Genomic DNA, 12391 nt, shown 5'->3' on the forward strand with positions numbered 1-12391 from the left:
CAAAGGGCCCCAAATCTCTCAAAATCCATAGTTTAATTATATACATCTGTACTGTTTCGCATGCTCACCCTCGCTGTTCAACGGAGCTCTTTGCACTACGCCCTCACATTCTTCCCAAAAAACGACGCAATCCATTACGCAAAAATCCCTTCGGAGACCGTAGTCCGTCCTGGGCGAGGCGAGGCGAGAACAGAGGCAGATGTTGATTGAAAATGTAAATAACCGAAACCGAGAGGTTGCTCTGGATAGGTAAGTGTGGTAAGGCAATGCGAAGCAAACGTCGCACGAAGGGACGGCTTTTACGATTCTTCTCCATCTATGCTTTCCGACTGCATGCTAGGAGAACCCCTCCAAGGCGAAAGGAAGTCTGTCTTCCGATGCTTATGCGGACAGCTGGCTTTTCCATCATCTCTTCTAGGGGTTGAAATTCGGGAAAAATAAAATTTGAAAAGTCTACGCAAAGGATGACGATCTTTGCGTTCGTTTGTAAGAAGACGAAGAAGATCATATGTTGGAACATCTGCGCTTTGTAGGAGAAAGTCGCTGATTTTGATCGAAGAAAAACTATTTCCAATTTCCTCTTGGTGGTCATGCGTGAAACGGTTCGCTATGGCGCGCGTCTTACAGTCAACCCACAGTTATGGATCAACTAAGGGTATGTTGGTCATCTTATAGATGTGGTTCAGTGAAAAAGGAGGATCATTATTGTAAAGCGAACAATACCCATACCTATTAAGAATCAGAACACTACCACTAAAACTTATTCGAGAGGTAACTAGTGGATACGATATGGCGTCTATTATAATTGATCGCAATGCTGTATAGAATAATATTTGGCATAGATGAAATGTGTTTGGCGTTATTGCAAATCTATTTAATGAGAAATTCTGTGTTGAGGTCAGCATTGATCCATATCAATGAGTTATACATAACCGTGGATCGACGGTACGATGGAAACGCCAATCAAGAAAATCAATCGACTATACAGCACGCTCGTCTTGATTGCGTTTTTCATTATCGGATTTTCATTTCTGGGTTATGTATGCGATCGCGCGCCACGCGTCTAAGTCGCCGCCGCTGCCGTCGCGTCACTTCGGCGGCGGCTTGTAAGCACGCGTGCGACATTTCACCGCACTCCGCCGCCAGATGCACTTTCCCTGCACTGACGGCCGCGGGGGTAAGATTGGGGAGGTGGCTAACCTTGTTACAAGAACTACTGTAGAGCTGCTTCGGTGTCGGAATAATAATCAGATTGGATGACGAAGACGATCGAGGTTCCCACCGTTAGTTCTCTCTGCTGGCAGGTCGCCACCAATAGCCGCCGCCGTCGTCGCCGCCATCATTCCGTGTCGCTGTTTCCAGTAGAAATGCAATAAAAATTTGATGTGAAACGGAGGCGCACATACCGGGAAACGGACTGAACTGAACCTAACCGGAGCAGCAGCAAACGAACAGGGCGACAAGTGGAAGAAAACCATTTTATATCACATCGCATGAGCGAATTAATTATTTGTTATTATTATTATTCAGCAGAGTTCAGTGACGGCGACCGGCGGCGGCGGCTGGACTCGACGGTGGAGGCGACGTCCGGAGGAATTCTGATGGGGATTCGTCCAACTGAACATGGGGAAGGAGGAGTCAACGAGGCCAGGAAGGAAGCACGCTTGAGAAACTCCGATGTGCGTAACTCGACGACTTGAACTGAATGGCGGCGATCGAGATCCAGGCCCCGAGACTTGGCGTGGCGGCAACTTATCGTCATCCACATTACAAACAGCCAGGAATGCGCCGTTGTCGTCATCCGGGACCGAGCCGGACGTTTTTGTGTGTTATCTTGGGCCAGGGGCATGGAAGCGTAACACATTTGGACGTCCGGCTAGCGAAACGGGATGACCGACAGGATGGACTGGTGAGTTTAAGAGCTAATGTGCTTTGCATAGACGGAAAATTTATATTAGGGGCTATCCATTAAACACGTGATAATAATTTTTTCTATTCCAGACCTCCTCCTCCTTCTCGTGGTCATTTGCCCATACATTTTTTTAAAATGTGTATGGACCGTGATCAACTAGGCCGTGTCTGGCAATGATGTTTTTCATGCTTTCTCAGCTCAAATCCTGTATTTAATTTAATACGCGTTATTTTCAGTTCGACCGATGAAAAATAGAATCGTCACGTGGTACTGCGCCACTTGCAAATGTAAACGTTCAATCTATACAAACATTTTGTACAGCGATAAAAAAATGTTATTTTTGCGGGATTTTTCCCGATGATTTTGCTATTTAGCGATTGAACAGTGAAAACCAAAACAAAATACCCAAGTAATCAGTAGCCATTATACAGCTGACATGCCTTAAATTAGCCGTATAATAAGCATATAAGCCTAAATAAGGCGATTGGTTTTGCTTTACAAGAAGGGAGTTTTCTGCAGGGTGTAGGTAGGTGTCCAGTCAATAATCCGTTTGTATTCCTTAGCTTTCAAGACGTGACCAGAACAATTCTCGACCATTAAGAGATGTGTCAATTTCACCTAAAAGACAGAGATTTGTACAAAATCTTTACCTACGATAACGGATGAGAACGTTTAACCTAATTTTCATCTATAAATACGATTAAATAACTTATCTGTAAGAGATTTCGAAAGACTGTTTTTCTTCTAGCAACTTCAAAGTATCACGCGTTGAGTCTAATGGTGTACGCATGGTAGCTGATGTCACATTTCTACAGTTAAAATTCAAAATTCTACATAGGGTGTAGGATCTTTTTCTTGACACTTTTGATTTACTTCAGCAGGCGTTTTCAAGGCTACCGAGCTCATATTGTGCCATATAAATAATAACATATATAATATATGCATAATAACATGCATCGTATTTTATTATTACATTCAGGTAATGTGGCAAAGAAACTCCCGTGCCCAAGTAGTTCTTTACTCTATAGATTATTCATTGTGGAACCAATGCAGGCCTGTTGAAACCATGTAACACATAGATCAACTCTCTAAACATTTTCATCAACTCTCGATCAACAAACTCCCAGAAAACTAATTACACGTCTGAAACCCACAAACAGTGTTAATCAGAGTTGCGAAGTGAAATTCGGCACCGAAGAAGCCTTAAAAAACTGATTCGTCCCAGAAAACAAAACCCCTTTCCCAACTGCAATTTGTTAGCACTTCAACTATACCCCATTATACCGGCCGAACATGGCAAAGGTAATGGTGCTAACCGATTCCAACGGGAAAAAAACACAACGCTCAGTCAGCGGCGGTGCGCAATAATGTTACAACCCAGTGAGCACCCATCAAAGGGGAACTGGCTCGCTTCGGTAAGTATGAATGGAAGGCCCTTTCACCGCGTCATCTCGCCCATCCCTTCGCAGCCCACCGGGCTTGCCGCCAGACAGAGCTAACGAACTAGAACCGGCGCGATGCTAAGGGGGAAAAAGTTCGTTACACACCGTTGACGACGCGAGGGGTTCGGGAAATTGCAGCTGCCTCTGACTGCAAGCGTTGTCTACAGACGATGCACTTAACGCTAGAGAGGAAAACCAAAGCTACTAACCTAGTCCCATTCGTTTCTTGATCTTCTTCAGGACCTTCATCTTGTTCTTGATGGGCGAGAAGATGTTGTCGTTGGTCTTCTTGCAACTCGGCTGGCACTCGACTACTGCACCGGCACCGGAACCGATCACGACGTTCAGTACACCCATAGGGGCCAACGATTTGGGGGGCCTTGGTTAGTGTCCGAGAGGAAAAACTTGGCGCTTCAGGCACTCACTGCACGGGCACTGACTTGTGCACAGACACACACAGTTCGCGTTGCGCGACTGAATTAATCACACATAACAGTTTATTTTCCTTGAAGGGGTTCCCACACTCACAGAAACTCCGCTTGGGCTCGAAGCATTCAAGGCGGGGGTGAGAAGGGGGCTCGCGCACGTTCGCACACACGATCAATCGATCGTTCGTCTTGTGTTTTGTTTTTCAACGACTTTCTTTTAACTCTTCCTTCACGATTTCTTAATGCTCTTCGGTTGGGATCTTCTTGTTACTCCGCGTATTCCTTTATGACGATAAATTGTTTCGCGTTTGATGCTTGTTTCATTCGGTTCCCACAGTCTGTACTCTTGAACACTTCGCACACGTTCACTTGCTCCCGATAGCAAACTGGTCAGCTGATAAGCAACTTCCGGACCGCGATCGTACCCAAAGTCCTTTAGCAATCGAAGCCAAGGATGAAACTACCCACAACTTATGAACTAAATTCCCTTACAACCCAAAACCGAGTTGAAGAGACGGATCGAATTGTACGTCTTTACCGTTGGACGGTTTGCTCAGAACTGACGATCGAAGTCCACCTCTCCGGCGTATTTCGACTCGAAGCGCAGCATAATGCTTTGGCCCTCTCGCTTGCTCTTTCACGTGGCAGCCCAACGCTTATGTACAGCGAAAGCAGAAATCCAAGAGCGCAAGCTGAGGCCGGCTGGTTGCATATGCTCACTCATGCTTCCATCTGCTCGCTTTCCACCGCTTCGTCCTTCCTCCTCTTTGCGTTTCCGATCCTCTGCAGTTCGCTTCACCGGGGGAGAAGTGCATCCCAAATAAAAGAAGGCAAAAGGTTTTTGCGACAATAAAAAATCTGACATACCCATAAATAATCGAATGGTGCACCAAGTGAGTGGAAAAGACACCTACACGTTAATGCTTCCAGTGGGTATTTTGTCTTTCGAAACAAGTACCCCACTTGATAACGGATCAGTATGATTGTATGAAATTTGCCAGAATCAATTGGCCAGAATGATTTTTGCCAGAAATCCATTCCCCAGAATGAACAATTTATTTGCAAGAAAGCCATACCCCAGAATTGTTTTTTGTGATTGATTTTTAATCTCGGTTTTAAATCTATTGATCGACGAATTTGTGTAAAACTCAATGTTACCAAATTTTTCGGAACTTGCCATTTTGCTATTTTGATTTTACTCATACTATAAATAATTGAAGCGCAAAACATTGTACAGCCAACATCCAAATTATTTCACCAAAAAGAAGTGAACTACTACCACTACACAGCTACAGCAGAAAAATGTTCAAAACACACGTCACGTGCATTTGAATTGTTATCTTTTATAGAAAGGTATGCAGAAACATATCAATACTAATGCAATTATCCAATTCAATAATTCATCGCTTAAATCTTATTAACTGTTAAAGTGGTCTGTACATCTGCTTTGAAAAAAATCCAGTTAGATGTATCTCTTAAGAAAAAGCAGTTGCCGTATGGGACGTATTTTGACGTGGGATTGCATATTTTCTCGCATGAGAACTTTGTAAGGACTTCAGTTTAGTGTATAGATATTTAGGAGTATATTGATATTGTTCTCGCAAGTTTGATAGGACAAATGATGTTAACCCTCTGTCTGTTTAAGAGAATTTCGAAGGGCTGTAACTTTTTTATTAGTGCAGCGGTTTCCATATCGTGCTCCGCAAAGGCTTAGCAGGTGCTTCCGTGACAGTTTTGAAAATTTGTAGTAATGCCCTGAAATATCTCAACTTTTTGCTTTGAAATACGTTTTTAAGGTGAAAATTCATCGAAGCCAAACCTCGAATTTTCAAGAGCACAAATCTAAAGAACTTGACAACCGTTCACTCTGAAATTTTGATGTATTGGTCACACCCAGCAAGTGAGCAGTGAATTAAATTGTCAGCGCAAACGGTTGTCTATTTCTCTATATATGTGCTCTTGAATATTCGAGGTTTGGCTTTGGTGCATCTTCATTTTAATAATACCGAATCAATCCATATTTAACATTTTCAAGAGAAAAGATGCGGATCCTATTATTGACAGTTTTGATTCACTTCGGCAGGGTTTTATAAAGATCTTCTTCTTCTTCTTGGCAGTACGTCCTCACTGGGACAGAGCCTGCTTCTCAGCTTAGTGTTTTTATGAACACTTCCACAGTTATTAACTGAGAGCTTACTTTGCCAAAGTTGCTATTTTTGCATTCGTATATCGTGAGGCAGGTACGACGATAATCTATGCCCAGGGAAATCAAGGAAGCCTTTTCCTCAAAAACAAAATCTTCGTTGATTACGAATGACCCTAAACCATTTCGTACACATTTATAACTCCAATAAAAATATTTTACATTGAAAATTTTTTTAAACTTATATCGAGACGAATGAATCTGAAGCGAAAACTCTAATAAATGATAATATTGAAATTGAAAACTAAGGAATACTTTAGGGGCCCAGATAGCCGTAGCGATAAACGCGCAGCTATTCAGCAAGACCAAGCTAAGGGTCGTGGGTTCGAATCGACCTTTTCGGGTTGAAAATTTTTTGGACTTCCCAGGGCATAGAGTATCTTCGTACCTGCCACACGATATACGCTGCAAAAATGGTCAATGGCATTGTAAGCTCTCAGTTAATAACTGTGGAAGTGCTCATAGGAACACTAAGCTGAGAAGCAGGCTCTGTCCCAGTGGGGACGTATCGCCAGGAAGAAGAAGAATACTTTTAAAATTCCTGAGTACTAGCAGTTTCAATCTCTCACAAAAATCCTTAAAACAACCTTTAACTTCTCTACCGACAGCTTGATTATTTCTTCCCAAAAACATGCAAATCGCCATTTTTCACAAAACTTTTTTGATTCTCAATAGTTTTGGCTCCATTTTTTCACAAATACTCAAAACAACTCATTTAGTTTCTCAGGGCTGGTAGCAAGAAATGGTACCGAAAAAACTTATTTTAGTGACCAGATTTGAGAAATAAGTGACTTCCAATTTTCGAAAAAGTGACTAATAGTGACTTGAAAATCAAACCGTCATCAGTTTTATTTCAATTCTATTATACTGTTTTACGATGAATATCCTATATGATAGGGAATATTCAATACTGCAGGTAGTAGGTCTAGTTGAGTATCATATTTGGGAAATTTTATTGTACTTCCATAATTTCAAGATATTGCCTACATTTTTTTTTCAAACAGTATAATTAACATTCACGTAAATAATTATTTTTTATTAGATTTTCAATATTTTCCTTGTGTCTTGTGTATTACCCAAGAATTCTATTTTGTAGATTTTTCTCAAAAAATGGCATCTTGAAAACCACTAAAATTGAATTCAGTCTGTCCCAAAACTTTTCCATGACTTAAAGTCGATAAGAATTTATGATTCAGTTCAAAAAATATAAGCGTATAGATGAAGAAGAATACTTTCTATTTAGCTTTATTGGATTCTACTTTAAAGCTTCCACCTAATGAGGTTAATATTTTGTGTAACTAGATCTAGATTACGGAAAATAGAATACCTGGGCATTAATCAATATTTCAAATTGAAAATGATGATAGAAAATCGACTATGATTGAAATACTGCTTAAAACCAACGCGCCCTTCAAACGCCGTCTAAAAGAGAACAAATGGTTGACATAAGCCTGAGTGACATTGAAATTTTCTATCAGTAAGTTGAATAGAAGGTACATTTGACCGAATCAACATTTAGTATAAAGGCGATTGGAAAGCATTGGGGGTTATAGTCGGTCGAATTGTAATAAACTATACAATAGAAACACCTCAATACCGCGCATACTATTGTCAAATGTAAACTATGTGGCTTTGAAAAAACCTTTTGTCGAAGTGAATAAAAAAGCCAAGAAGAGGATCCGACTCGCCACATTTCTTTGAAGAGAGCATGCATGATTTCATGAAAGATTCAATGAAAACGATAAAATCTTTGAAGCATTTCTGTTTTAACATTCTAATTTTTTAACCCATGAATATATGTTTTGGTATCATTCTCAAAAAACGTCGAAAGAGGTTCTTTAAAAAATATGTTTAGTAACAATTGATAAAATACATTCCTAAATAGATGCTTCGTGTAAAATAATGTTTTGTTTTGATTCGTATGGTCATGAAACGTCAAAAAACACGAGGTCTTTTTTACACCGTTTTTTAAAAAAACTTGTGTATATTCTAGCTAATGAGTAATTCCAAGCAACAGCACCAATATTTGGTAAATTTTTTAATTCATTTTTTTCTATTGAGCTGAAACTTTGCACAGTTTTCCAGTTCCATCTAAATCGTCATTTTCCGATATCAAATCTTCAAGTTGAGTCACGACTAACTTTTCAAAAGGGTGTATGTGAAAATGGTTCAAAAATATTCAAAAAGCTGCACAGCAAAAACGGTTCGTTCGATTGTTAGACAACTAAAGACTATCTACCATAAAAATTTGGTGACGGTAAACCAATAAACAAAAAAGTTATAACATTTCAAACATGTCACAATTTTCACATTTAGTAGAAATAAAAAATTTTTTTTCGGTGTAAATTATTACGGGAACCGCAGTTTGTTGCTGATTTTATTGTTAAGGGCCTTGCGTGAATTAAACAAGTCGTTTTCATGTATTCATTAGTATTATGTATATTATATGTATAAATATTATGTATATGTATAAATATTATATGTATATGTATATATGTATAAATTAAAATGAATTAACAGATTACACGAAAATATTTTTTTTTTACCAGGATATTTTTTTTTTTAGAGTATGATCGATGAGTTTCTAAATGTTATATATAAACTTTAAAAGTTTTGGATTTGGGTATGCGTTATGAGATCATGAAAACATTTTATTAATACTTATTTATTTATTTATTGTTATTCAATTTTTTTACAATATCGAACACTTTTGCATCATTATCAGTACAGTTCGAGTATAGTTTTGCTTTAATTTTATTTTCTGACAATGGAATGAAACAGTGAAATTTTTGGGTTCCTTGGATCGTTTTCGCGTTATTATATTGCTCGCTGAGCTCTGATGCCGTTAATTCGTACTCTTCAGTAGTAGTAAAACAAAATGATAATTTTGTTAAATCTTCTTCTTTTCTGCGATTCGCTCAATCAAATAGTTCTTTTGCAGTTTTAATTGGATGCTCACGTTCTTTGGCTAAACTTGCTCTTGTGGCCATGCGCTTTATGGTTCGTCCAATAGCATCACAAGGACCTTTGCCATGTGACGTAGCAAAGAAATGCCATTCTGCATCAATTCCGTACTTTGATTTAAATTGACATAGGCTCGAAAAATTCTTACGGTTTTTGTACTGCGATGCTGCTCCATCAGATATGAAATATATCTTTCTGATTTCTTTATCCTTATCAACGCGTAAAAAGTTAATCATTTTGGCAATGAACAAATTTACAGATACTGAGTCGTGTCTTAAATCTTCGGAAATTACAATAAAACTAAAATGTTCAATTTGCGTACTTCCATTGAAATAAATAACGAATGGATGAATTGTAGCTTGTTGTACGTTCCAGTGATGGGACTGCACTTCATCTTGCAATACAAAGCTATAGTTTTCAGAAAAATCACAAATGACTAAAAATTCACCATCTTGTAATGTATTTTTCGTATTTTTTAAAAAGCGGGATTGCTCTGTTTTAATAAAGTCGTGAGGAATTAAACTTTCTAATTTCAAGCAAAAAAATGACACAAACTCATCTACAGGTTTTACAATAGTTTCTAGGTCACACCTATCCGTGGTCACCCATTGCTCAAATGATAACTGATCAATATAATTTTCTTCAAACTCAGCGAACAAAGTATTTTCCAATGATGAAGAATCTGGACAATCCGAACAAGATCGTAGATAGCAATTTGATGTTGTATTTTCACACAAAAGACTACCAGTTAACATTTTAATATCCTTTGATAAATTGATTCTTTTCAAACTATGTAAGATTAGGTTAATATTTTCGTGTGTTGTGCACATGTGTGCACATTATGTGTTCCTGAATTGGATAGAAGCTTGCATTGCCTTGGACGAAGGCTTGCAAATGAGGAAAAACCTACCTTAATATTTTCGTTAATTTCCTTGAAGCGTGTATACGCTTCTTTCAAAGTAGTCATCATTAATCGTTTTTGGATTGCTTGACGCTTTCCATCTTTTTTTACAGATACATAATCTTTTTGGCCAGGCATAGCTCTACTTACTTCATCGTCTTCAAAATATTGAATTATTTTTTCTTTTGTCTCATCTGTTAATGAAGTACTCGACCTAGCATTTTTGGTTGCAAGACAGTTATTTTTGAATTGTTTTGCCTCTTTTGCTGTATTTCTATTGGTTTTGAACTCATCAATGGCGTCTTGAATAGAACACGAGCTTGGCAGCATCGACAAAATCAATAATTTTTCTTTCCTTGTCGTGGCTAGATTCGAGAACCTTTCCTTCATATTCATAATTACCTCATCGTAGTCTGTATTTTCCACATCCTCAGGTCCTAATTTGAAGAGGTTTCTTCGTACAGCTTCGTTGATTTCACGGTATTTTTTCTCGGGATAATTGACGTAACCCATCTTCGTCCATGTAATCGGAGTCACTTTTATTCCAGCTATCCCTTCGTTGAAGCGTTCGATGTTGACCTTCTGGATGCACTCATCTTCTGATTGATTTGTTGAAACAGATGTCGCTGATGGTACCGTGGCAAGACTATCTGCACTTGGTACTTCTGGTAACTCCTCAGTTGTTGTCGGTGCATCTAGTAATTCCTCAGTTGTTGTTGTTTTCGAACTTCCTGCAACCTGATCCACCGATGATGTACAGATTGCCCGTTTGTCAACGTTTAAACGGCAGGACGTACAAATGCGTAAATTTGTATTCAATGTAGACATTGGAGCATAACCAGCCGCTTCCAGTTTATCTATGGTGCTTTCGGTGAGATTTCGTAGCTCTTTCGAACACTTTTTTTCTGCAAACGGCCTGCAACAGTTGAGAAAGCGACTACTCATATTGCTCGTTAGATTTTAATAAACAAAATCACTTTTAAGTTTTTACTGACTAGTTTGGTGTCGTTTGCTTGACTGAAGAAAAATTTTACAATTAAATCTTTTATAACCATAGTGGTAGTATATTTTTAGCTTTTTCGTGAGTATGTTCATGGTATGTACCTATCATGTTTTTGATGTTGTTGAAGTTACTCGCTTTCTCCCAAATATGATTAACAAAGTCTATTCTCTACCAAGCCGGGTCTATACCCAGGTGTAATCAGATTTTAACTTTGTGGAGAAAACCAGCGCCGAGAAAACCGACCTGCTTTACGTATACTAGATCACCTGGGTATAGACCCGCCTTGTTCTCTACTAGGTAAACTTTTTGCAGGTAAACTAGTCGTATACCTGTATAGAAAACTTTTTTTGTAGCTTTTGTCTTCAATATTAGATTTCTTATAGGTTTCTTTTATCAAAAGGTTTCAACACTATTGAGAGAATTTTTCTTCAGTTACGTACAATAAAAAATATGGCACTATCAAGACTTTAGATCACAACACTGGATCGCGTCTAACTTTCTAATAGATGCTATAATAGTTATGAATAATTAAATAAAATATCATGAAAACAACTTGTTAACCTCATGTGGTACCCTTAACAAAAAATTCAGCAACAAACTGCGGTCCTAAAAATTTTGTGATGTTTTTTAATGCAAAAAAAAATTTTTTTACTGTGTGTATTTTTTTTGGAATCTTTATTTAGTTGTCTAACTTTGTTTCTTTAGTTGTCTAACAATCGAACGAACCGTTTTTGCTGTGCAGCTTTTTGAATATTTTTGAACCATTTTCACATACACCCTTTTGAAAAGTTAGTCGTGACTCAACTTGAAGATTTGATATCGGAAAATGACGATTTAGATGGAACTGAAAAACTGTGCAAAGTTTCAGATATTTTTGAAATGGTCGATCAGAATCGACTTGCATGCCTCCGTGGAATCCCTCTAATGGGGTCGTACACAAATTATATCACGCTCCACTGGAGGTGGTCTGGCATAGCGTGACAAGCCTTGTAATTTGTTTAGAGGACTCATACAAAAAAACGTTCCAAGGGGGGGAGTTGGTCGAAAAAGTCGAAATTTATGTCACGCTAAATTTGGACTTTTTCGACCATCCCTAAGATCTATCCGGCCATTTTTAAAGGTTTGTTTCCGTCTGATAAAGTCTGTCCTAACAAGTATGATACGTTTTACTCTCAAATAGAACATTAAATATTTAATTATTCCTTATTTTGCGATTCAGTGTTAAATAGCTATATTATAGATTTTTTAGAATTTGGAAGAAGTAATGTGCTTTATACAAGGATGGTTTGATTAATAAAACGAATTTGAAAGACAAAGAGAATAATTAGGATGCATATTTTTAATTAAGGGCCGTCTCATAATTTTGTCATAGGTCTTGAAAATTTAGCTCAGTAAAGTTGAAAAAAGTGACTTTAGTTGGAATGGCTTCAAAAAAGAGACTTTAAAGTGACAGGCTTAAAAAAGTGACCAAGTCACTAAAAAGTAACTCGCTACCAGCCTTGGAAAGTTTCTGAATCTGTGTCTATATTAGACTGGCC

At 38.3% G+C, this 12391-nt stretch overlaps 1 protein-coding gene across 3 annotated transcripts in view; it reads right to left on the reverse strand.

The window, feature by feature from the left end:
* LOC5567387 (protein neuralized) overlaps nucleotides 1–12391 on the reverse strand; it is a 120103-nt gene that overhangs the window by 3886 nt on the left and 103826 nt on the right. Inside the window, exon 1 of one of the 3 annotated variants that reach the window (XM_021848862.1) lies at nucleotides 3564–4353. The exons of the other annotated variants lie outside the window; for them this stretch is intronic. Coding sequence (XP_021704554.1) covers nucleotides 3564–3711 — 148 coding nt within the window. The 5' untranslated portion in view covers nucleotides 3712–4353. Of the gene's footprint in view, nucleotides 1–3563; nucleotides 4354–12391 lie in introns of those variants that run through there. 3 annotated transcript variants of the gene reach the window in all.

This window comes from Aedes aegypti, chromosome 3 (assembly GCF_002204515.2).
Source record: "Aedes aegypti strain LVP_AGWG chromosome 3, AaegL5.0 Primary Assembly, whole genome shotgun sequence".
NCBI classification, from domain to species: Eukaryota; Metazoa; Arthropoda; class Insecta; order Diptera; family Culicidae; genus Aedes; species Aedes aegypti.